This window comes from Rhinoraja longicauda, chromosome 44 (genome assembly GCF_053455715.1).
Source record: "Rhinoraja longicauda isolate Sanriku21f chromosome 44, sRhiLon1.1, whole genome shotgun sequence".
Classification (NCBI taxonomy): domain Eukaryota; kingdom Metazoa; phylum Chordata; class Chondrichthyes; order Rajiformes; family Arhynchobatidae; genus Rhinoraja; species Rhinoraja longicauda.
The window spans coordinates 2,760,305-2,782,452 of NC_135996.1; the positions used below are offsets into that span (position 1 = coordinate 2,760,305).

A 22,148-nucleotide genomic window follows, 5' to 3' on the forward strand; every position below is an offset into this window, starting at 1 on the left:
CGTCCAAACCCGTCCTATCCATGAACCTCTCTAACTGTTTCTTAAATGTTGGGATAGTCCCAGCCTCAACTACCTCCTCCGGCAGCTCGTTCCATACACCCACCACCCTCTGTGTGGAAACGTCACCCCTCAGATTCCTATTAAATCTTTTCCCCTTCACCATAAACCTGTCCTCTGGTCCTCGTTTCCCCTACTCTGGGCAAGAGACTGTGCGTCTACCCGATCTATTCCTCTCATGATGTTGTACACCTCTATCAGATCGCCCCTCATCCTCCTGCGCTCCAAGGAATAGAGACCCAGCCTACTCAACCTCTCCCTGTAGCGCACACCCTCCAGTCCTGGCAACATCTTCGTGAATCTTCTCTGCGCCCTTTCCAGCCTGACATCTTTCCTGTAACACGGTGCCCAGAACTGAACACAAGTGACTCCAGCTCAGTGTGTCTACCTCCAGAGATGCTGCCTGACCCACTGAGTGACTCCACTGAGTATAGCAGCAAAGAGGTCCTTCTGCAGTTGTACAGGGCCCTAGTGAGACCGCACCTGGAGTACTGTGTGCAGTTTTGGTCTCCAAATTTGAGGAAGGATATTCTTGCTATTGAGGGCGTGCAGCGTAGGTTTACTAGGTTAATTCCCGGAATGGCGGGACTGTCATATGTTGAAAGACTGGAGCGACTAGGCGACACTGGAATTTAGGATGAGAGGGAATCTTATTGAAACATATAAGATTATTAAGGGGTTGGACACGTTAGAGGCAGGAAACATGTTCCCAATGTTGGGGGAGTCCAGAACCAGGGGCCACAGTTTAAGAATAAGGGGTCGGCCATTTAGAACTGAGATGAGGAAAAACTTTTTCAGTCAGAGAGTTGTGAATCTGTGGAATTCTCTGCCTCAGAAGGCAGTGGAGGCCAATTCTCTGAATGCATTCAAGAGAGAGCTAGATAGAGCTCTTAAGGATAGCGGAGTCAGGGGGTATGGGGAGAAGGCAGGAACGGGGTACTGATTGAGAATGATCAGCCATGATCACATTGAATGGTGGTGCGTACAGGCTCGAAGGGCCGAATGGCCTCCTCCTGTTGTCTATTGTGTCTACCTCCAGACATAGTGACTCCAGCGCTGTGTGTGTGTGTGAGCTCACCTGAGGGGATGTCCACACTGGCGATCGGTATGATCACAATCTCCAGCGTGCTCAGGATGGAGTCAAAGGGTGGTCGCACTGTACCCTTGAAGCTGAACCCAAAAATGGCATCCACCACCAGGTTATACATCTCATCGATGAACAGGGGCTGTGGGAGAGAGAGAGAGAGAGTGAGAGAGAGAGGGAGAGAGAGGGAGAGGGAGAGGGCGGCACGGTGGCGCAGCGGTAGAGTTGCTGCCTTACAGCGAATGCAGCGCCGGAGACCAAGGTTCGATCCTGACTACGAACGCCGTCTGTACGGAGTTTGCACGTTCTCCCCGTGACCTGCGTGGGTTTTCTCCGAGATCTTCGGTTTCCTCCCACACTCCAAAGACGTGCAGGTTTGTAGGTTAATTGACTGGGTAAATGTAAAAATTGTCCCTAGTGTGTGTAGGATAGTGTTAGTGTGCGGGGATCGCTGGGCGGCACGGACCCGGTGGGCCGAAGGGCCTGTTTCTGCGCTGTATCTCTAAATCTAAAAAAAAAAAACTAAATCTAAAGGAGAGAGAGAGGGAGGGAGAGAGAGGGAGGGAGAGAGAGGGAGAGAAAGAAGAGGGGGAGAGAGGGATAGAGGGAGAGAGAGAGGGGGAGAGAGAGAGAGGGAGAGAGAGAGGGGGAGAGAGGGATAGAGGGAGAGAGAGAGGGGAGAGAGAGAGAGGGAGAGAGAGAGAGGGAGAGAGGGAGAGGGAGAGAGGGAGAGAGAGAGAGGGGGAGAGAGGGATAGCAGGAGAGAAAGAGAGGGAGAGGGAGGGAGGGGGAGGGAGAGAGAGGGAGAGGGAGGGAGGGGGAGGGAGAGAGAGGGAGAGAGAGGGAGAGAGAGAAAGAAGAGGGGGAGAGAGGGATAGAGGGTGAGAAAGACAGAGAGAGAGAGAGATAGAGGGATAGAGGGTGAGAATGAGAGAGAGAAAGAGAGAGAGAGAGAAAGAAGAGGGATGAGAGGGATAGAGCGAGAGAAAGAGAGAGGATGAGAGTGAGAGAGAGAGGATGAGAGTGAGAGAGAGAGGGTGAGAGTGAGAGAGAGAGAGGCACGGCACAACACAACCTTAGTTTGTAACCTTGTTAAGAATAAGGGTCGGCCATTTAGGACTGAGATGAGGAAAAACATTTTCACCCAGAGAGTTGTGAATCTGTGGAATTCTCTGCCTCAGGAGGCAGTGGAGGCCAATTCTCTGGATGTTTTCAAGAGAGAGCTAGATAGAGCTCTTAAGGCTAACGGAGTCAGGGGGGTATGGGGAGAAGGCAGGAACGGGGTACTGATTGAGAATGATCAGCCGTGATCACATTGAATGGCGGTGCTGGCTTGAAGGGCCGAATGGCCTCCTCCTAAAGCATTTTCTACATTTCTACTTTAGACAAAAGTGCTGGAGAAACTCAGAGGGTCAGGCAGCATCTGTGGAGAGCATGGCCAGGTGACGTTTCGGGTGGTCCTGGGGATACGGGAGGGGGCAACAGCGCGGAAACAGGTCCTTCGGCCATCTGAGTCCGTGCCGACCAGCGATCGCCCGTTCACACACTAGTCCCACGTTGTACCGCTCTCTCTCATCCACTCCCCACACCAGGGGGCGATTTACAGAGGGGCCGATCCACCCACAAACCCGCACGGGCACGTCTTTGGGGTGTGGGAGGAAACCGGAGCGCCCGGAGGGAACCCACGCGGTCGCATGACTACTTTAACGTCATCTGCAAATTCACTAATCATCCAGTACAAGTGGCCTCAACCTCTAGTCCAAATGCTGCTCTGTGCACACACATGTTCACACACACACACTCACACACACACAAGCTCACATTCACACACACGCACACGCTCACACGCACGTTCACACACACGTTCACACATTCACGCACACACGGTCACACAAACACACGCTCACACACACACGCACACACACTTGCTCACACATGCTCTCACACACTCCCTCACACTAAATGCTCTCACACGCACATGCTCTTACTCTCAAATGCTCTCACACACACGCTCACACTCACGCTCTCAACGGCTCTCATACACGCACAAGCTCTCTCACACGCTCTCTCACACCCGCTCTCTCACACTCACGCTCTCACACTCACGCTCTCACACTCACGCTCTCCCACTCACGCTTTCTCACTCACTCACGCACGCCGAAGGGCCTGTTTCCGCGCTGTATCTCTAAACTAAACTGAACTAATCAGCCATGATGGAAGGTTGGGGTAGACTGTGTGGGCGGAGTGGCCTAATCGTGCTCCGGTGAGCTGTGAAGGTGTGGAGGGGGAAGGTTGGAGTAGACTGTGTGGGCGGAGTGGCCGTATTGTGCTCCGGTGAGCCATGAAGGTGTGGAGAGGGAAGGTTGGGGTAGACTGTGTGGTCGAGTGGCCTAATCATGCTCCGGTGAGCTGTGAAGGTGTGGAGAGGGAAGGTTGGGGTAGACTGTGTGGGCCGAGTGGCCGTATTGTGCTCCAGTGAGCCGTGAAGGTGTGGAGAAGGGGTGGGGGGGGGGAGCGGTCTCACCTCGGTGGGGAACTCCGTCAGGAAACTGATGTCCATTTTCCGGCACTGGGTGACGAGGGCCTGGAACAGCGGCTTGCTCGGCTGCTTCGGGTAGTAGATGGTCGGCTCGTAGCCCTGCGGACGGACGGAGAGACAGAGAGTCACCGGGGGCCGGCGCGGGGAACCCAGCGCGGCGGGCGGGCGTGCGTTAACGTGCAGGAGCGGCAGCAGTAACCGGAGGGTGCAGCGGGTGGGCACGGCTACAGCGGGCCGTCTGTGAACTGCCCCTGCCTGTAAATTGTCCCAAGGAACCGGCCCCTCCCCTGACATCAGTCTGAAGAAGGGTGGAATTCTCTGCCTCAGAAGGCAGTGGAGGCCAAACATAGAAACATAGAAAATAGGTGCAGGAGTAGGCCATTCGGCCCTTCGAGCCTGTACGCACCGCCATTCAATATGATCATGGCTGATCATCCAACTCAGTATCCCGTTCCTGCCTTCTCTCCATACCCCCTGATCCCTTTAGCCACAAGGGCCACATCTAACTCTCTCTTAAATATAGCCAATGAACTGGCCTCAACTACCTTCTGTGGCAGAGAATTCCACAGACTCGCCACTCTCTGTGTGAAGAAATGTTTTTTCATCTCGGTCCTAAAAGACTTCCCCCTTATCCTTAAGCTGTGACCCCTGGTTCTGGACTCCCCCAACATCGGGAACAATCTTCCTGCATCTACCCTGTCCAACCCTTAAGAATTTTATATGTTTCAATAAGATCCCCCCTCAGTCTTCTAAATTCCAGCGAGTACAAGCCCAGTCTATCCAGTCTTTCTTCGTACGAAAGTCCTGCCAACCCAATTCTCTGAATGCATTCAAGAGAGAGCTGGATAGAGCTCTTAAGGATAGCGGAGTCAGGGGGTATGGGGAGAAGGCAGGAACGGGGTACTGATTGAGAATGATCAGCCATGATCACATTGAAGGCCTCCTCCTGCACCTATTGTCTATTGTAGGGTTTAGGTGAGAGGGGAAAGATTCAATAGGAACATGGGGGGCAGCGCTTGGACTGAGAGGGCAGTGTGTGTACGGAACGAGCTGTCAGAGGAGGCCATTGAGGTACGTGGTTTGCACAGGTACATGGACAGGAAGGATCCAAGATTCTAGGCCGAGACCATCTTCTAAATGGGGAGAGAATCCAGAAATCGGGGAGTAAAGGGACTTGGGGGCGCTGGTCAGGGTCGCCATCTATCCCACTCCCAAATACGGGACAAGGTGACGTCACCGCCCCGCGCAGTGGGTATGGGGAGAAGGCAGGAACGGGGTACTGATTGAGAATGATCAGCCATGATCACATTGAATGGCGGTGCTGGCTCGAAGGGCTGAATGGCCTCCTCCTGCACCTATTGTCTATTGTCCCGACCCGAAACGTCACCCACTCCCTCTCTCCTGAGATGCTGCCTGTCCCGCTGAGTTACTCCAGTATTTTGCGACAATAAATTCAACTCAACCACTATCATATCTGCCTGGCAGCGTGCTCCTGAGACCCACCTCCCTGTGTGGGACACCCTTCAGACTGGCTCAGCACTCTGCGTTCTTCGCTCAAGCCTCCATCATCTGAAGTTCCTTGTGTCTACTTCTATCTAATGGAACAGTACAGCACAGGAACAGGCCCTTCCGCCCACAATGTCCATGCCAAACACACAATATTTGGCGATGGTCTGGACTGGTCCCCAATCACTTCTGGTCGTAAGTGATAGGACCAGAATGAGGCCATTCGTCCCATCGAGTCTACTCCGCCATTCAATCACGGCTGATCTATCTCTCCCTCCTAACCCCATTCTCCTGCCTTCTCCCCACAACCCCTGACACCCGCACTGATCAAGAATCTCTGCCTTAACAATACCCACTGACTTGTGGCCTCCACAGCCGTCTGTGGCAAAGAATCCCACAGATTCACCATCCTCTGACTAAAGACATTCCTCCTCATCTCCTTCCTAAAGGAACGTCCTTTAATTCTGAGGCTGTGCCCTCTAGTCCTAGACTCTCCCACTAGTGGAAACATCCTCTCCACATCCACTCCAGTCTCCTCTGTGTGAAAAAAACCTGCCGCGCTCATCTCCTTTACACGTTTCCCCTCTCACCTTAAAGCTGCGCCCTCTAGTCTTTGACATTTCCACCCTGGGGGGATAAAAGGTTCTGACTGTCTACCCTATCTATGCCTCTCGTCATTCTAGAAACCTCTTTCAGGTCTCCCCTCAACCTCTGACGTTGCAGAGACAACAATCCAACTTTGTCCAACCTCTCTGTAGAGGGAGCGTCACTCTGTGTGTGTGTCTGACCCAGGGGGTGGGGGTGTGTGACGGGGCGGTGTAGAGGGAGCATCACTCTGTGTGTGACCCAGGGGAGGGGAGGGTGGGGTGTGTGACGGGGCGGTGTAGAGGGAGCATCACTCTGTGTGTGACCCAGGGGGTGGGGGTGTGTGTCGGGGCGGTGTAGAGGGAGCACCACTCTGTGTGTGTGTCTGACCCAGGGGGTGGGGGTGTGTGACGGGGCGGTGTAGAGGGAGCATCACTCTGTGTGTGACCCAGGGGGTGGGGAGGGAGGAGTGTGTGACGGGGCGGTGTAGAGGGAGCACCACTCTGTGTGTGTCTGACCCAGGGGGTGGGTGAGTGTGTGAAGGGGCGGTGTAGAGGGAGCGTCACTCTGTGTGTGACCCAGGGGGTGGGGTGTGTGACGGGGCGGTGTAGAGGGAGCATCACTCTGTGTGTGACCCAGGGGGCGGGAGTGTGAGACGGGGCGGTGTGGAGGGAGCGTCACTCTGTGTCTGACCCAGGGGGTGGGGAGGGAGGGTGGGGTGTGAAGGGACGGTGTAGAGGGAGCATCACTCTGTGTGTGTCTGACCCAGGGGGTGGGGGGGCAGAGTGGAGGGAGGGTCACCCCGTGTGTGTCTGACCCAGGGGGTGGGGGGGCAGAGTGGAGGGAGGGTCACCCCGTGTGTGTCTGACCCAGGGGGAGGGGGGGCAGAGTGGAGGGAGGGTCACTCTGTGTATGTCTGACCCAGGGGGAGGGGGGGCAGAGTGGAGGGAGGGTCACTCTGTGTATGTCTGACCCAGGGGGAGGGGGGGCAGAGTGGAGGGAGCGTCACTCTGTGTGTGTCTGACCCAGGGGGAGGGGGGGCAGAGTGGAGGGAGCGTCACTCTGTGTGTGTCTGACCCAGGGGGAGGGGGGGCAGAGTGGAGGGAGGGTCACCCCGTGTGTGTCTGACCCAGGGGGTGGGGGGGCAGAGTGGAGGGAGGGTCACCCCGTGTGTGTCTGACCCAGGGGGAGGGGGGGCAGAGTGGAGGGAGGGTCACTCTGTGTATGTCTGACCCAGGGGGAGGGGGGGCAGAGTGGAGGGAGCGTCACTCTGTGTATGTCTGACCCAGGGGGAGGGGGGGCAGAGTGGAGGGAGCGTCACTCTGTGTGTGTCTGACCCAGGGGGAGGGGGGGGCAGAGTGGAGGGAGCGTCACTCTGTGTGTGTCTGACCCAGGGGGAGGGGGGGCAGAGTGGAGGGAGGGTCACTCTGTGTATGTCTGACCCAGGGGGAGGGGGGGCAGAGTGGAGGGAGGGTCACTCTGTGTGTGTCTGACCCAGGGGGAGGGGGCGCGCGGTGCTTACGAAGAGCTTGAGGTGCCGTGCGCAGACGAGTCCGTCGCCGCCATTGTTGCCGGGCCCACACACCACCAGCACGGTTGGCTGTGGCTTCCGGAGAGACGACACTGGGTAGGCCTGGAAAACACAGAGAGGTGACGGAGAACTGTGAGAGGCAGGTAGTAAGGTGGAAACATCCACAACAGGTGCAGGAGGAGGCCATTCGGCCCTTCGACCCAGCACCGCCATTCAATGTGATCATGGCTGATCATCCACAACCAATACCCCGTGCCTGCTTTCTCCCCATACCCCCTGACCCCGTTAGCCCGAAGAGCTAAATCTAACTCTTTCTTGAAAACATCCAGTGAATTGGCCTCCACTGCCCTCTGTGGCAGAGAATTCCACAGATTCACAACTCTCTGGGTTAAAAAGTTTTTCCTCATCTCAGTTCTAAATGGCTAACCCTTATTCTTAAACTGCGTGGCCCCTGGTTCTGGACTCCCCCAACATCAGGAACATTTTTCCCGCATCTAGTCTGTCTAATCCCTTACGGATTTTATATGTTTCTATAAAATCTCCTCTCATCCTTATAAATTCCAGTGAATACAAGCCCAGTCGACCCATTTTTGCATCATACGACAGTCCTGCCATCCCAGGAATTAACCTAGTAAACCTACGCTGCACGCCCTCAATAGCAATAATGCCCTTCCTCAAATTTGGAGACCAAAACTGCACACAGTACTCCAGGTGCGGTCTCACTAGGGCCCTGTACAACTGCAGTAGGACCTCATTTTATTCACAAAATGCTGGAGTAACTCAGCAGGTCAGGCAGCATCTCGGGAGAGAAGGAATGGGTGACGTTTCGGGTCGAGACCCTTCTTCAGACTGAAGGGTCTGACAGTAGGACCTCTTTGCTCCTAGACTCAAATCCTCTCGCTATGAAGGCCAACATGCCATTTGCTTTCTTCACTGCCTGCTGTAGTTTAGTTTAGTTTAGTTTAGTTTAGTTTAGTTTAGTTTAGAGATACAGCGCGGAAATTGGCCCTTCGGCCCACTCGAGTTCGATCCTGACGGGCGCTGTCCATACGGAGTTTGTACGTTCGCCCCGTGACCTGCATTGGTTTCCTCCGGGTGCTCCGGTTTCTTCCCACACTCCAAATACGTGGAGGTTTGTAGGTTAATTGGTTTGGTAAAATTGTAAATTGTCCCTAGTGTGTGTAGGATAGTGTTAGTGTGTGGGGATGGCTGGGCCTAAGGGCCTGTTTCCGCGCTGTATCTCTAAGAAAAGTCTGAAAGATTTCAGCATCTGACGTTGCTTGTGTGCCTGTCTCTCTCTCTGCTTGACGTGACGGGACGGGGGTGAGAGGGGCCGGGGGTTGAGGGGCTGGAGTTGAAGGGTCGGAGGTTGAGGGGCCGGGGTTTGAGGGGTCGGAGGTCGGGGTTGAGGGGTCGGAGGTCGGGGTTGAGGGGCCGGGGGTGAGTGGTCGGGTGGTGAGGGGCCAGGGGTGAGGGGTCGGGTGGTGAGGGGCCGGGGTTGAGGGGTCGGAGATGGGGGGTGAGGGGTTGAGGGGTCGTGGGTCCGGGGGTGAGTGGTCGGGGGGGAGGTGCTGGAGGTCGGAGGTCAGGGGACAGGGGATGAGGGTCCAGGGGTTGAGGGGCTGGGGGTGAGGGGTCGGGGGGGTGAGGGGTCGGGGGGTGAGTGGTTAGGGGGAGGTGCCGGAGGTCAGGGGATGAGGGATCAGAGGTCGGGATGAGGGTCATGGGGTTGAGGATCATGGGGTGAGGGGTCGGGGGTGAGAGGGGTCAGGGGTGAGAGGGATCGGGGGTGAGGGGTCGGGGCGAGGGGCCGGGCACTGACCTTGGCTACAGCGGTAGCACAGCTGAGGCCGGCCAGTTCCATCAGCTGCTCGATGGTGAAGCCGTACTCAGTGAACAGCTCCTGGTCAATGTTCTGTGCTTCCTCCTGCCTACGGGATGGAGATGGAGCGGGGGGGGGTCACTCTCTTCCCACAATACTCCCCCCCCCCTCCTCCCCATCTGCCCCTAAACCCCACTTCCTCTGTTCACCCCACCCCTCCCCATATCCTCACCCCACCCCCTCCCCACCCCTTCCCCCCCCTTATCTGGCGGGACTGTCATACGAGGAAAGATTGGAAAGACTGGGCTTGTGTTCACTGGAGTTTAGAAGGATGAGAGTGGATCTTATTGAGACGTGTAAAGTTATAAAAGGACTGGACAAGCTAGATGCAACAAAAATGTTCCCAATGTTGGTGGAGTCCAGAACCTGGGGCCACACAGTCTTAGAATAAAGGGGAGGCCATTTAAAACTGAGGTGAGAGGAACTTTTCCACCCAGAGAGTTGTGAATGTGTGGAATTCTCTGCCACAGTGGGCAGTGGAGGCCAAATCACTGGATGGATTTAAGAGAGAGTTAGATAGAGCTCTAGGGGCTAGTGGAATCAAGGTGTATGGGGAGAAGGCAGGCACGGGTTACTGATTGTGGATGATCAGCCATGATCACAATGAATGGTCGAATGGCCTCCTATTTTCTATGTTTCTATCTACCCCTCCCTCACCCCTCATCTACCCCCTCCCCCCACCTATCCCTCACCCCTGTTCTACCCCTCCCCCCCATCCATCTACCCCTCCCCCCACCCCTCATGTACCCCTCCCTTCATCTACCTCCTCCCCCACCCTCATCTACCCCTCCCCCACCCCTCATGTACCCCTCCCCCACCCATCTACCCCCCACCCCTCATCTACCCCTCCCCACCCCTCATCTACCTCCTCCCCCACCCATATACCCCTCCCCCCACCCCACATCTACCCCTCCCCCACCACTCCCCCACACCTCATCTACCCCTCCCCCACCCCTTATGTACCCCTCCCCCCCAGTCCTTACCCCAGGAGCCGGGGCGTGTCTCTTCTGCTGGGGCCAGAGTAGCTGATGGGTGACTTGCCCTCCATGTCTCCCCAGTGGGGCCGGGCACACAGGGAGACTCGGGGTGCGGTGATCCCCCCCGACCCGGCACGGACAGCCAGCTGCGACGAGACCACTACCCCCAGCAGGGTCCTGAGGCCAAACATCCAGGGGCGCCGCACAAACAGGGTCCTGGAGGGGAGGGAGAGAGAGGCATGCACTTTACTTGAGATCAGTCAGTTCATCAGTTCAATTGTCGACACAAAATGCTGGAGTAACTCAGCGGGACAGGCAACACCTCTGGAGAGAAGGAATGGGTGACGTTTCGGCTCGAGACCCTTCAGACAGGTTTAGATTTAGAGATGCAGCGCGGAAACAGGCCCTTCGGCCCACCGGGTCCGCGCCGCCCAGCGATCCCCGCACACTAACACTATCCTACACACACCAGGAACAATTTTTACATTTGCCCAGCCAATTAACCTACAAACCTGCATGTCTTTGGAGTGTGGGAGGAAACCGAAGATCTCGGAGAAAACCCACGCAGGTCATGGGGAGAACGTACAAACTCCGTACAGAGGGCGCCCGTAGTCAGGATGGAACCCGGGTCTCTGGCGCTGTGAGGCAGCAACTCTACCGCTGTGCTCCTAATCAGTCAAGCAGCTCCTTCCAAGAGCACTGCCCCTCACTCACACACACCCTCTGCCCAGATGTGTATCTATCTCCACTTGAAACTGGTGGCGCAGCGGGTAGAGCTGCTGCCTCACAGCTCCAGGTTTCTCTGGGTCTTTCGGTTTCCAAAGACGTACAAGTTTGCAGGTTAACTGGCTTCGGTAAAAATTGTAAATTGTCCCTAGTGTGTAGCTACGTTTCAGTGCCCGGCGCGGCTTGGCTGCTGGACTTAACATCGCCAGCGCGGCCGCGGGACGTTTCGGTGCCCGGGGCGGCTCGGCCGCGGGGCCTTGCGGGGGCTGTGCGTGTCGGTTGCCTCGGTAGGGGTCGAGCTGCCTGTCCGTGGGTGCGGGGGGAAGGGAGGGGAAGTTTTGTTGCCTCCATCACAGTGAGGGGTGTTTGGAGTCACTGTGATGGATGTTTGTGTTGGGGTCGGGTGTCCTGTGTTCATTTCTTTTTTGCTGTGTCTTGTGACTGCTGAAATTTCGTTCGGTATTTATACCGAATGACAATAACGTTTTGTTATACTGTTATACTGTTATAATATCATTCAGGCTGTCATCAATCCCAATGTGTGTAGGAAAGAACTGCAGATGCTGGTCTAAATCGAAGGTAGACACAAAATGGTGGAGTAACTCAGCGGGACAGGCAGCATCTCATTCCTTCTCTCCAGAGATGCTGCCTGTCCCGCTGAGTTACTCCAGCATTTTGTGTCTACCAATCCCAATGCTCCAGGTGTGGCCTCAACAACAATAGACAACAGGTGCAGGAGGAGGCCATTCGGCCCTTCGAGCCAGCACCGCCATTCAATGTGATCATGGCTGATCATTCTCAATCAGTACCCCGTTCCTGCCTTCTCCCCATACCCCCTGACTCCGCTATCCTTACGAGCTCTATCTAGCTCTCTCTTGAATGCATTCAGAGAATTGGCCTCCACTGCCTTCTGAGGCAGAGAATTCCACAGATTCACAACTCTCTGACTCTCACCTTGTACAACTGCAACAAAACTCTCCTTAAAGTCTAACCCCTTCACAGATGGAGTTTAATGCTGATAAGTGTGAGGTGCTGCATTTTGGTAGGACAAATCAAAATAGGACGTACAGGGTAAATGGTAGGGAATTGAGGAATGCAGTGGAACAGAGGGATCTGGGAATAACTGTGCATTGTTCCCTGAAGGTGGAATCTCATGTGGATAGGGTGGTGAAGAAGGCGTTTGGTATGCTTGCCTTTATAAATCAGAGCATCGAGTATAGAAGTTGGGATGTAATGTTGAAATTGTACAGGGCATTGGTGAGGCCGAATCTGGAGTATGGTGTGCAGTTCTGGTCGCCAAATTATAGGAAGGATGTCGACAAAATGGAGAGGGTACAGAGGAGATTTACTAGAATGTTGCCTGGGTTTCAGCACTTAGGCTACAGAGAGAGGTTGAACAGGTTGGGTCTTTATTCTTTGGAGCGTAGAAGGTTGAGGGGGGACTTGATAGAGGTTTTTAAAATTTTGAGAGGGACGGACAGAGTTGACGTGGGTAGGCTTTTCCCTTTGAGAGTGGGGAAGATTCCAACAAGGGGACATAGCTTCAGAATTGAGGGACAAAGGTTTAGGGGTAACATGAGGGGGAACTTCTTTACTCAGAGGGTTGTGGCTGTATGGAATGGACTTCCGGTGGAAGTGGTGGAGGCTGGCTCGATTTTATTATTTAAGAGTAAATTGGATAGGTATATGGATAGGAGGGGATTGGAGGGTTATGGTCTGAGTGCAGGTAGATGAGACTAGGTCAGGGAGAATGGTCGGCGTGGACTGGTAGGGCCGGACAGGCCTGTTTCCATGCTGTAGTTGTTATATGTTATATGTTATATGTTAATAGAGTGTAGAAAGGAACTGCAGATGCTGGTTTCTACCGTAGACACAAAGTGCTGGAGTAACTCAGCGGGACAAGCAGCATCTCTGGAGAGAAGGAATGGATGACGTTCGGGGGTTGAGACCCTTTCTTCAGACTGAGAGTCAGGGGAGAGCAAGGCACAAAGAAAAGGAAGGGTAAGATGTGAAAACGACAGATCAAAGCAGACGATGTTCAAGGAAATGTAGTGTAAGAAAATAATTGCAGATGCTGGTACAAATCGAAGGTATTTATTCACAAAATGCTGGAGTAACTCAGCAGGTCGGGCAGCATCTCAGGAGAGAAGGAATGGGTGACGTTTCGGGTCGAGACCCTTCTTCAGTGGAAATGTAGAATGGTTCATAGTTGGCTGAGGGGAAGGTAACAACGAAGCAAACAGAGATAAAATTTGATCAGGGAGGACGGTCAGACTGGTCGGAGAACTAGGAAGGGGAGGGATGGGGAGAGTGAATAATTGATTGAATAAACGACTATTGAGAGGGGATGCAAGGGTTACTTGAACTTAGAGAAGTCAACATTCATACCGCTGGGGTGTAAGCTGCCCAAGCGAAATATGAGGTGCTGTTCCTCCAATTTGTGCTGGGCCTCACTCTGACAATGGAGGAGGCCCAGGACAGAAAGGTCAGTGTGGGAGTGGGAGTTAAAGTGTTTGGCAACTAGGAGATCAGGTAGGTTTAGCCGGACTGAGCGGAGGTGTTCAGCGAAACGATTGCTTGCGAGGTTAGGTAGACTGAGCGACAAAGGTAGTGTGTTGTCCTGAGCACTCGTTGGACCTGTCTGCCAGGTTTTAGTGCTCTTGCAAGGACAGCAGAATGGGAGGTGATGGAACTGTCGTGTAAGGCAATACTACAGGGCCTGCAACTGGGTAGAGATGACATTTCTTCACCGCCCTCCCCCCCCCACCATATATACTCTCCTCCCCCCCCCTCACTACGGTTGCCAACTGTCCCGTATTAGCCGGGACATCCCGTATATTGGGCTAAATTGGTTTGTCCCGTACGGGACCGCCCTTGTCCCGTATTCGGCCCGAGGGGTGCTGCAGGCCCGGACACTGCAGGCCCGGACACTGCAGGCCCGGACACTGCAGGCCAGGACAGTGCAGGTCCGGACACTGTAGGCCCGGACAGTGTAGGCCAGGACAGTGTAGGCCCGGACAGTGCAGGCCCGGACACTGCAGGCCAGGAAACTGCAGGCCAGGACACTGCAGGCCAGGACACTGCAGGCCCGGACACTGCAGGCCAGGACACTGCAGGCCAGGACACTGCAGGCCAGGACACTGCAGGCCAGGACACTGCAGGCCAGGAAACTGCAGGCCAGGACACTGCAGGCCAGGACAGTGTAGGCCCGGACACTGCAGGCCCGGACAGTGCAGGCCAGGACACTGCAGGCCCGGACAGTGTAGGCCCGGACACTGCAGGCCCGGACAGTGCAGGCCCGGACACTGCAGGCCAGGACAGTGCAGGTCCGGACAGTGCAGGCCCGGACACTGTAGGCCCGGACAGTGTAGGCCAGGACAGTGTAGGCCAGGACAGTGTAGGCCAGGACAGTGTAGGCCAGGACAGTGTAGGCCAGGACAGTGCAGGCCAGGACACTGCAGGCCAGGACACTGCAGGCCAGGAAACTGCAGGCCCGGACACTGCAGGCCAGGACACTGCAGGCCAGGACACTGCAGGCCAGGACACTGCAGGCCCGGACAGTGCAGGCCAGGACAGTGTAGGCCCGGACACTGCAGGCCCGGACAGTGCAGGCCCGGACACTGCAGGCCAGGACAGTGTAGGCCCGGACACTGCAGGCCCGGACACTGCAGGCCCGGACACTGCAGGCCCGGACAGTGCAGGCCAGGACAGTGTAGGCCAGGACAGTGTAGGCCCGGACAGTGTAGGCCCGGACACTGCAGGCCCGGACACTGCAGGCCCGGACAGTGCAGGCCAGGACAGTGCAGGCCCGGACAGTGCAGGCCCGGACACTGCAGGCCAGGACACTGCAGGCCCGGACACTGCGGGCCAGGACACTGCGGGCCCGGACAGTGCGGGCCCGGACACTGCGGGCCCGGACAGTGCGGGCCCGGACACTGCGGGCCCGGACACTGCGGGCCCGGACACTGCAGGCCCGGACACTGCAGGCCCGGACACTGCAGGCCCGGACACTGCAGGCCCGGACACTGCAGGCCCGGACACTGCAGGCCCGGACACTGCAGGCCAGGACAGTGTAGGCCCGGACACTGCAGGCCCGGACACTGCGGGCCAGGACACTGCAGGCCAGGACAGTGTAGGCCCGGGCAGTGTAGGCCCGGGCAGTGTAGGCCCGGACACTGCAGGCCCGGGCAGTGTAGGCCCGGACACTGTAGGCCCGGACACTGTAGGCCCGGACACTGCGGGCCAGGACACTGTAGGCCCGGACACTGTAGGCCCGGACAGTGTAGGCCAGGACACTGCAGGCCAGGACAGTGCAGGCCCGGACAGTGTAGGCCCGGACAGTGTAGGCCCGGACACTGCAGGCCAGGACAGTGCAGGCCCGGACAGTGTAGGCCCGGACAGTGTAGGCCCGGACACTGCAGGCCAGGACAGTGCAGGCCCGGACAGTGTAGGCCCGGACAGTGTAGGCCAGGACACTGCAGGCCAGGACAGTGCAGGCCCGGACAGTGTAGGCCCGGACAGTGTAGGCCCGGACACTGCAGGCCAGGACAGTGCAGGCCCGGACAGTGCAGGCCAGGACAGTGCAGGCCCGGACAGTGCAGGCCCGGACAGTGTAGGCCCGGACACTGTGGGCCCGGACAGTGCAGGCCCGGACAGTGTAGGCCAGGACACTGCAGGCCAGGACAGTGCAGGCCCGGACAGTGCAGGCCCGGACAGTGCAGGCCCGGACAGTGTAGGCCCGGACAGTGTAGGCCCGGACACTGTAGGCCCGGACACTGTAGGCCCGGACACTGTAGGCCCGGACACTGTAGGCCCGGACACTGTAGGCCCGGACACTGTAGGCCCGGACACTGTAGGCCCGGACACTGTAGGCCCGGACACTGTAGGCCCGGACACTGTAGGCCCGGACACTGTAGGCCCGGACACTGTAGGCCCGGACACTGTAGGCCCGGACACTGTAGGCCCGGACAGTGCAGGCCCGGAGGTTGCGTAGCAACCCGCCTCCCGGCCCGGGCGGCCGCCATTGGTGGAGCGGGAGCACGTGGCCGCTGGCACGGTGAGGTCACGTGGGGCGCGGGGCGGTGACGTCACCTTGTCCCTTATTTGGGAGTGAGGAAGTTGGCAACCGCCTACCCGTCTCCCCCTGCCCTCTTCATCACTCTCCCTGTGCCTCTCCCCCCAGACTCCCCAACTCACCCACCCCTCCCTCCCCCCCGACCGGCTCATCACCACATCCCCCCCCACTCCTCCCTCTCTCTCTCACTCCCCCTCCCCCCTACATTCACCCCCCGCAACCCCCTCCCCACACTCCCTCTCCCCTCCTCCGACAGACTCACCACCCACAGGTCTCTCTCTCTCTCTCTCCCCGCCGCCACTCACGTGCCTCTCCCCTCCCCCTCTCCCGCCCCCAAGCGGCCGCTCACCGCCACCACACCACCCCGCCCCGCCCCGCCCCCTCCCCGCCAATCATCGCCCCACACCCACGTCGCCGCACAGCGCCCCGCCCCCACACCGCTAATCACCGCCCTCAAACTGCCCCGCCCCTCCGCCAATCACCGCCCCACACCCACGCCGTCCCCGCCCCCACACCGCCCCGCCAATCAGCAACCGGTCACTGCCCCGCCCCCCCAGCAGCCGCCCTGCGCCCCCACACTGCTCCCCGTCCCCACCCCCTACCCGCCAATCGCCGCCCCGCCAATCAGCGGCCGCTCACCGCCCCAGCCCCCTCCCCGCCAATCAGCGACCGGTCACCGCCCCAGCCCCCTCCCCGCCAATCAGCGACCGGTCACCGCCCCGTCCCCCAGCGGCCGCCTACCGCCCCCCGTCCCCACCCCCTCCCCGCCAATCAGCGGCCGCTCCGGGCCGTGACCAATCGTCCAGCGTCCAATCGCAACCGGGCGGGGGCGGAACCGGCCGAATCCAACCATTGGGAGCGCGGCTTCAGCCCGAGTGAGGGCGGCATCGGCCAATCAGACGCGATGGATGGGGGGCGCGGTCTGGTGGCGGATTGACGGCGGGCTCGGCCAATCGCAGGGTCGCACCGTCACTCGGGCGGCCAATCCCACCGCGGCGGGGGCGGGATTATGCATATCGCAGCCTCCGGACCGAGAGCCCACCCCCAGTGGGGACAGGAGGAAACTGCAGGCGCTGGTTCACAGGACAAGACACACAGACAGACAGGGAGGGAGGGGGGGGAGGGAGGGAGGGAGGGAGGGAGGGAGGGGAGAGGAAGGCGAGGAGGGAGGGAGGGAGGGAGGGAGGGAGGGAGGGAGGGAGGGAGGAGAGGGAGGGAGGGAGGGAGGGAGGGAGGGAGGGAGGGAGGGAGGGAGGAGAGGGAGGGAGGGAGGGAGGGAGGGAGGGAGGAGGGAGGGAGGGAGGGGAGAGGAAGGAGAGGAGGGAGGGAGAGGAAGGAGAGGAGGGAGGAGAGGGAGGAGAGGGAGGGAGGGAGGGAGGGAGAGGAAGGAGAGGAGGGAGGGAGAGGAAGGAGAGGGAGGGAGGAGAGGGAGGGAGGGAGGGAGGGAGGGAGGGAGGGAGGGAGGGAGGGAGAGGAAGGAGAGGAGGGAGGAGAGGGAGGAGAGGGAGGGAGGAGAGGGAGGGAGGGAGGGAGGGAGGGAGGGAGAGGAAGGAGAGGGAGGGAGGAGAGGGAGGGAGGGAGGGAGGGAGGGAGGGAGGGAGGGAGGGAGGGAGAGGAAGGAGAGGAGGGAGGGAGAGGAAGGAGAGGAGGGAGGGAGAGGAAGGAGAGGAGGGAGGAGAGGGAGGAGAGGGAGGGAGGAGAGGGAGGGAGGGAGGGAGGGAGGGAGAGGAAGGAGAGGAGGGAGGGAGGGAGGGAGAGGAAGGAGAGGAGGGAGGAGAGGGAGGAGAGGGAGGGAGGAGAGGGAGGGAGGGAGGGAGGGAGGGAGAGGAAGGAGAGGAGGGAAGGAGGGAGGAGAGGGAGGGAGGAGAGGGAGGGAGGGAGGGAGGGAGGGAGGGAGGAGAGGGAGGGAGGGAGGGAGGGAGGGAGAGGAAGGAGAGGAGGGAGGAGAGGGAGGAGAGGAGGGAGGAGAGGGAGGAGAGGGAGGGAGGAGAGGGAGGGAGGGAGGGAGGAGAGGGAGGGAGGGAGGAGGGAGGGAGAGGAAGGAGAGGAGGGAGGGAGGGAGGGAGAGGAAGGAGAGGAGGGAGGAGAGGGAGGAGAGGGAGGGAGGAGAGGGAGGGAGGGAGGGAGGGAGGGAGAGGAAGGAGAGGAGGGAGGGAGGGAGGAGAGGGAGGGAGGAGAGGGAGGGAGGGAGGGAGGGAGGGAGGGAGGGAGGGAGAGGAAGGAGAGGAGGGAGGGAGAGGAAGGAGAGGAGGGAGGAGAGGGAGGAGAGGGAGGGAGGAGAGGGAGGGAGGGAGGGAGGGAGGGAGGGAGGGAGAGGAAGGAGAGGAGGGAGGGAGGGAGGGAGAGGAAGGAGAGGAGGGAGGAGAGGGAGGAGAGGGAGGGAGGAGAGGGAGGGAGGGAGGGAGGGAGGGAGGGAGGGAGAGGAAGGAGAGGAGGGAGGGAGGGAGGGAGAGGAAGGAGAGGAGGGAGGAGAGGGAGGAGAGGGAGGGAGGGAGGGAGGGAGGGAGGGAGGGGAGGAGAGGGGAGAGGAGGGAGGGAGGGAGGGAGGGAGGGGAGGGGAGAGGAAGGAGAGGAGGGAGGAGGGGAGGAGAGGGAGGGAGGGAGGGAGGGAGGGAGGGGAGGAGAGGGAGGGAGGGAGGGAGGGAGGGGAGAGGAAGGTGAGGAGGGAGGAGAGGGAGGAGAGGGAGGGAGGAGAGGGAGGGAGGGAGGGAGGGAGGGGAGGGGAGAGGAAGGAGAGGAGGGAGGGAGGGGAGGAGAGGGAGGGAGGGAGGGAGGGAGGGAGGGAGGGAGGGAGGGAGGGAGGGAGGGAGGGAGGGAGGGAGAGGATGGAGAGGAGGGAGGAGAGGGAGGAGAGGGAGGGAGGAGAGGGAGGGAGGGAGGGAGGGAGGGGAGGGGAGAGGAGGAGAGGAGGGAGGGAGGGGAGGAGAGGGAGGGAGGGAGGGAGGGAGGGAGGGGAGGAGAGGGAGGGAGGGAGGGAGGGAGGGGAGAGGAGGAGAGGAGGGAGGGAGGGAGGGAGGGTGGAGGGAGGGAGGGAGGGAGGGAGGGAGGGAGAGGAAGGAGAGGAGGGAGGGAGAGGAAGGAGAGGAGGGAGGAGAGGAAGGAGAGGGAGGGAGGAGAGGGTGGGAGGGGTGGGGAGGGAGGGAGGGAGGGGTGAGGAAGGAGAGGGAGGGAGGGTGGGTGGGAGGGAGGGAGGGAGGGAGGGAGGGAGGAGGGAGGGAGGGAGGGTGAGGAAGGAGAGGAGGGAGGAGAGGAAGGAGAGGGAGGGAGGAGAGGGAGGGTGGGGAGGGGAGGGAGGGAGGGAGGGAGGGTGGGAGGGGAGAGGAAGGAGTGGAGGGAGGGAGGGAGGGAGGGAGGGAGGGAGGGAGGGAGGGAGGGGAGGGAGGGAGGGAGGGAGAGGAAGGAGAGGAGGGAGGTGAGGAAGGAGAGGGAGGGAGGAGAGGGAGGGAGGGGAGGGGAGGGAGGGAGGGGGGGAGGGAAGGAGGGAGGGAGGGTGGGAGGGAGGGAGGGTGGGAGGGAGGGGTGAGGAAGGAGAGGAGGGAGGGAGGGAGGGAGGGAGAGGAAGGAGAGGAGGGAGGGAGGGAGGGAGGGTGGGAGGGAGGGAGGGGGGAGGGAGGGAGGGAGGGAGGGAGAGGAAGGAGAGGAGGGAGGGGAGGGAGGGAGGGAGGGAGGGAGGGAGGGGAGAGGAAGGAGAGGAGGGAGGGAGGGAGGGAGGGGAGTGGATGGAGTGGAGGGAGGGGAGGGAGGGAGGGAGGGAGGGAGGGAGGGAGGGAGGGGAGGGAGGAGAGGGAGGGAGGGAGAGGGGAGGGTGGGAGGGAGGGAGGGAGGGAGGGAGGGAGGGAGGGAGAGAGGGAGGGAGGGTGGGAGGGGAGAGAGGGGAGGGAGAGGGAGGAGAGGAGAGGGGAGGGGAGGGAGGGAGGGAGAGGGAGGGGAGGGAGAGGGAGGGAGGGGAGGGGAGGGAGGAGAGGGAGGGAGGGAGGGAGGGAGGGAGAGGGAGGGGAGGGAGGGAGGTTTTCCTCATCTCAGTTCTAAATGGCCGACCCCTTATTCATAAACTGTGGCCCCTTGTTCTGGACTCCCCCAACATTGGGAACATGTTTCCTGCCTCTAACGTGTCCAACCCCTTAATAATCTTATACGTTTTGATAAGATCCCCCTCTCATTCTGCTGATCTGACCTGTGGCTTCAGGTGCAAGGCTCCAGATTCAGGGGGCAGTCTCTTCCCGTCTGTTATCAGGCAACTGAACCGTCCTCTCACCAACTAGAGAGCGGACCTGACCTCCCATCTGCCTTATTGGTCTGTCGGACTGTCTCTAATCGGACTTTACCTTGCACTAAACGTTATTCCTCTTTTTCTGCATCTGTACACACTTGTAGCATGTGTCGTCTTTCTGTTGGATAGGACGCAACAACAAAACGCTTTTTACCTTGGCGCATGTGACAATAAACTAAACTAGGAGAGTGCCGGTGTACAGGGCAGCCAGCTTGTGATGTGGACTTGATAAGAAGACCCTCTGACTAAAGAAATTCCTCCTCATCTCCTTTTAGATTTTTTTTTAGATTTAGAGATACAGCGAAGAAACTGGCCCTTCGGCCCACCAAGTCCGCGCCGCCCAGCGATCCCCGCACATTAACACAATCCTACACACACTAGGGACAATGTTTACATTTGTCCAGACAATTAACCTACAAACCCGCACGTCTTTGGAGTGTGGGAGGAAACCGAAGATCTCGGAGAAAACCCACGCAGGTCACGGGGAGAACGTACAAACTCCGTACAGACGGCGCCCGTAGTCAGGATCGAACCTGAGTCTCCGGCGCTGCATTCGCTGTAAGGCGGCAACTCTACCGCTGCGCCACCGTACCTCCTTTAATTCTGAGGCTGTGCCCTCTGGTCCAAGACTCTCCCACTAGTGGAAACATCCTCTCCACATCCACTCTATCCAGGCCGCTCACTGTTCTGTACGTTTCAATGAGGTCCCCCCCCTCATCCTTCTGAACTCCAGCGAGTACAGGCCCAGTGCCGACAAACGCTGGCGTTGGTAGTGAGACAGATCCCAAACCATGAATGAATCCATCGGGCTGGGAGCCCCCTTTCTGTGCGTGAGGTGTTGATGTGGGGAGAGGATCCACGCAAGAGACCACCACCTTTTTGTGCGAAAACGTTATCCCTCAGATCCCTATTAAACCTTTCCCATTTCACCTTAAACCTATGACCTCTGGGACCCTTACCCTGGACAAGAGACGACCCAGTCTATTCGTCTTACGATTTTATACACCTATATTAATATCATCCTTCATATTCCGTTGAGCCATGGAATAGCGACCCAACCTGCTTATCTATCTATAGCTCAGACTTTCGAGTCCTGGCAACATTCTCGGTTGATGTTGTGCAGGCAGATAGAGATTAAAATGTTTTTGTCATGTCACCACTAGTCACTAGTCTCCTCCAGTGCCATAGTGAGGCCCACCGCAAATTGGAGGAACAGCACCTCATATTTTGCTTGTGCAGCTTGCAGCCCAGCGGTATGAACATTGATTTCTCCAACTTGTCAATGTCTGTCCCTCTCTTCCCCTCCCCCTTCCCAGATCTCCCTCTATCTTCCTGTCTCCACCTACATCCTTCCTTTGTCTCCCCCCACCCCCGACATCAGTCTGAAGAAGGGTCTCGACCCGAAACGTCGCCCATTCCTTCTCTCCTGAGATGCTGCCCGACCTGCTGAGTTACTCCAGCATTTTGTGAATAAATACCAATAATCTTACAATCTCACGTGGCGGCGCCTAACGGCAGCGGCTGACTAGCAGTCTGTCCGTCTTTTTTTCCCCTTTTTTTGTTGTGTGTCGGTGTTGGGATGGTTTTTATATATATTTTTTGGTTGTGTATGTGTGGGAGGGGGTGGTGGTGTGGGTGGTGGTGTGGGTGGGGGGGGACTTTTCTCTTCCTCACGGCGCGGGGTGCGGCTCGGCTGCGGGGCCTAACATCGCCCGCTGCGGCTCGGCCGCTGGACTTTACATCACCCAGTGCGGCTTGGCCGCTGGACTTTACATCCCGGTGCGGCTTGGCCGCTGGACTTAACAGTGCCCGGTGCAGCTCGGCTGCGGGGCTTAACATCGCCCGGTGCAGCTCAGCTGCGGAGCTTAACATCGCCCGGTGCAGCTCGGCTGCGGGACTTTTCACCGCTGGTGCGGC

At 58.7% G+C, this 22,148-nt stretch overlaps 1 protein-coding gene across 1 annotated transcript in view; it reads right to left on the reverse strand.

Moving 5' to 3' along the window:
* The window catches only part of LOC144612329 (NAD(P)H-hydrate epimerase-like), a 12,139-nt gene extending 1,763 nt beyond the window's left edge, over window positions 1–10,376 (reverse strand). Inside the window, exons 1-5 of the mRNA XM_078431905.1 lie at window positions 10,168–10,376; window positions 9,125–9,233; window positions 7,294–7,404; window positions 3,666–3,779; window positions 1,136–1,283 (exon numbers count right to left, since the gene is read on the reverse strand). Of these exons, the coding sequence (XP_078288031.1) occupies window positions 1,136–1,283; window positions 3,666–3,779; window positions 7,294–7,404; window positions 9,125–9,233; window positions 10,168–10,352 (667 nt within the window). The 5' untranslated portion in view covers window positions 10,353–10,376. The remainder of the gene's footprint in view (window positions 1–1,135; window positions 1,284–3,665; window positions 3,780–7,293; window positions 7,405–9,124; window positions 9,234–10,167) is intronic.
* Window positions 10,377–22,148: the final 11,772 nt, after the last annotated feature.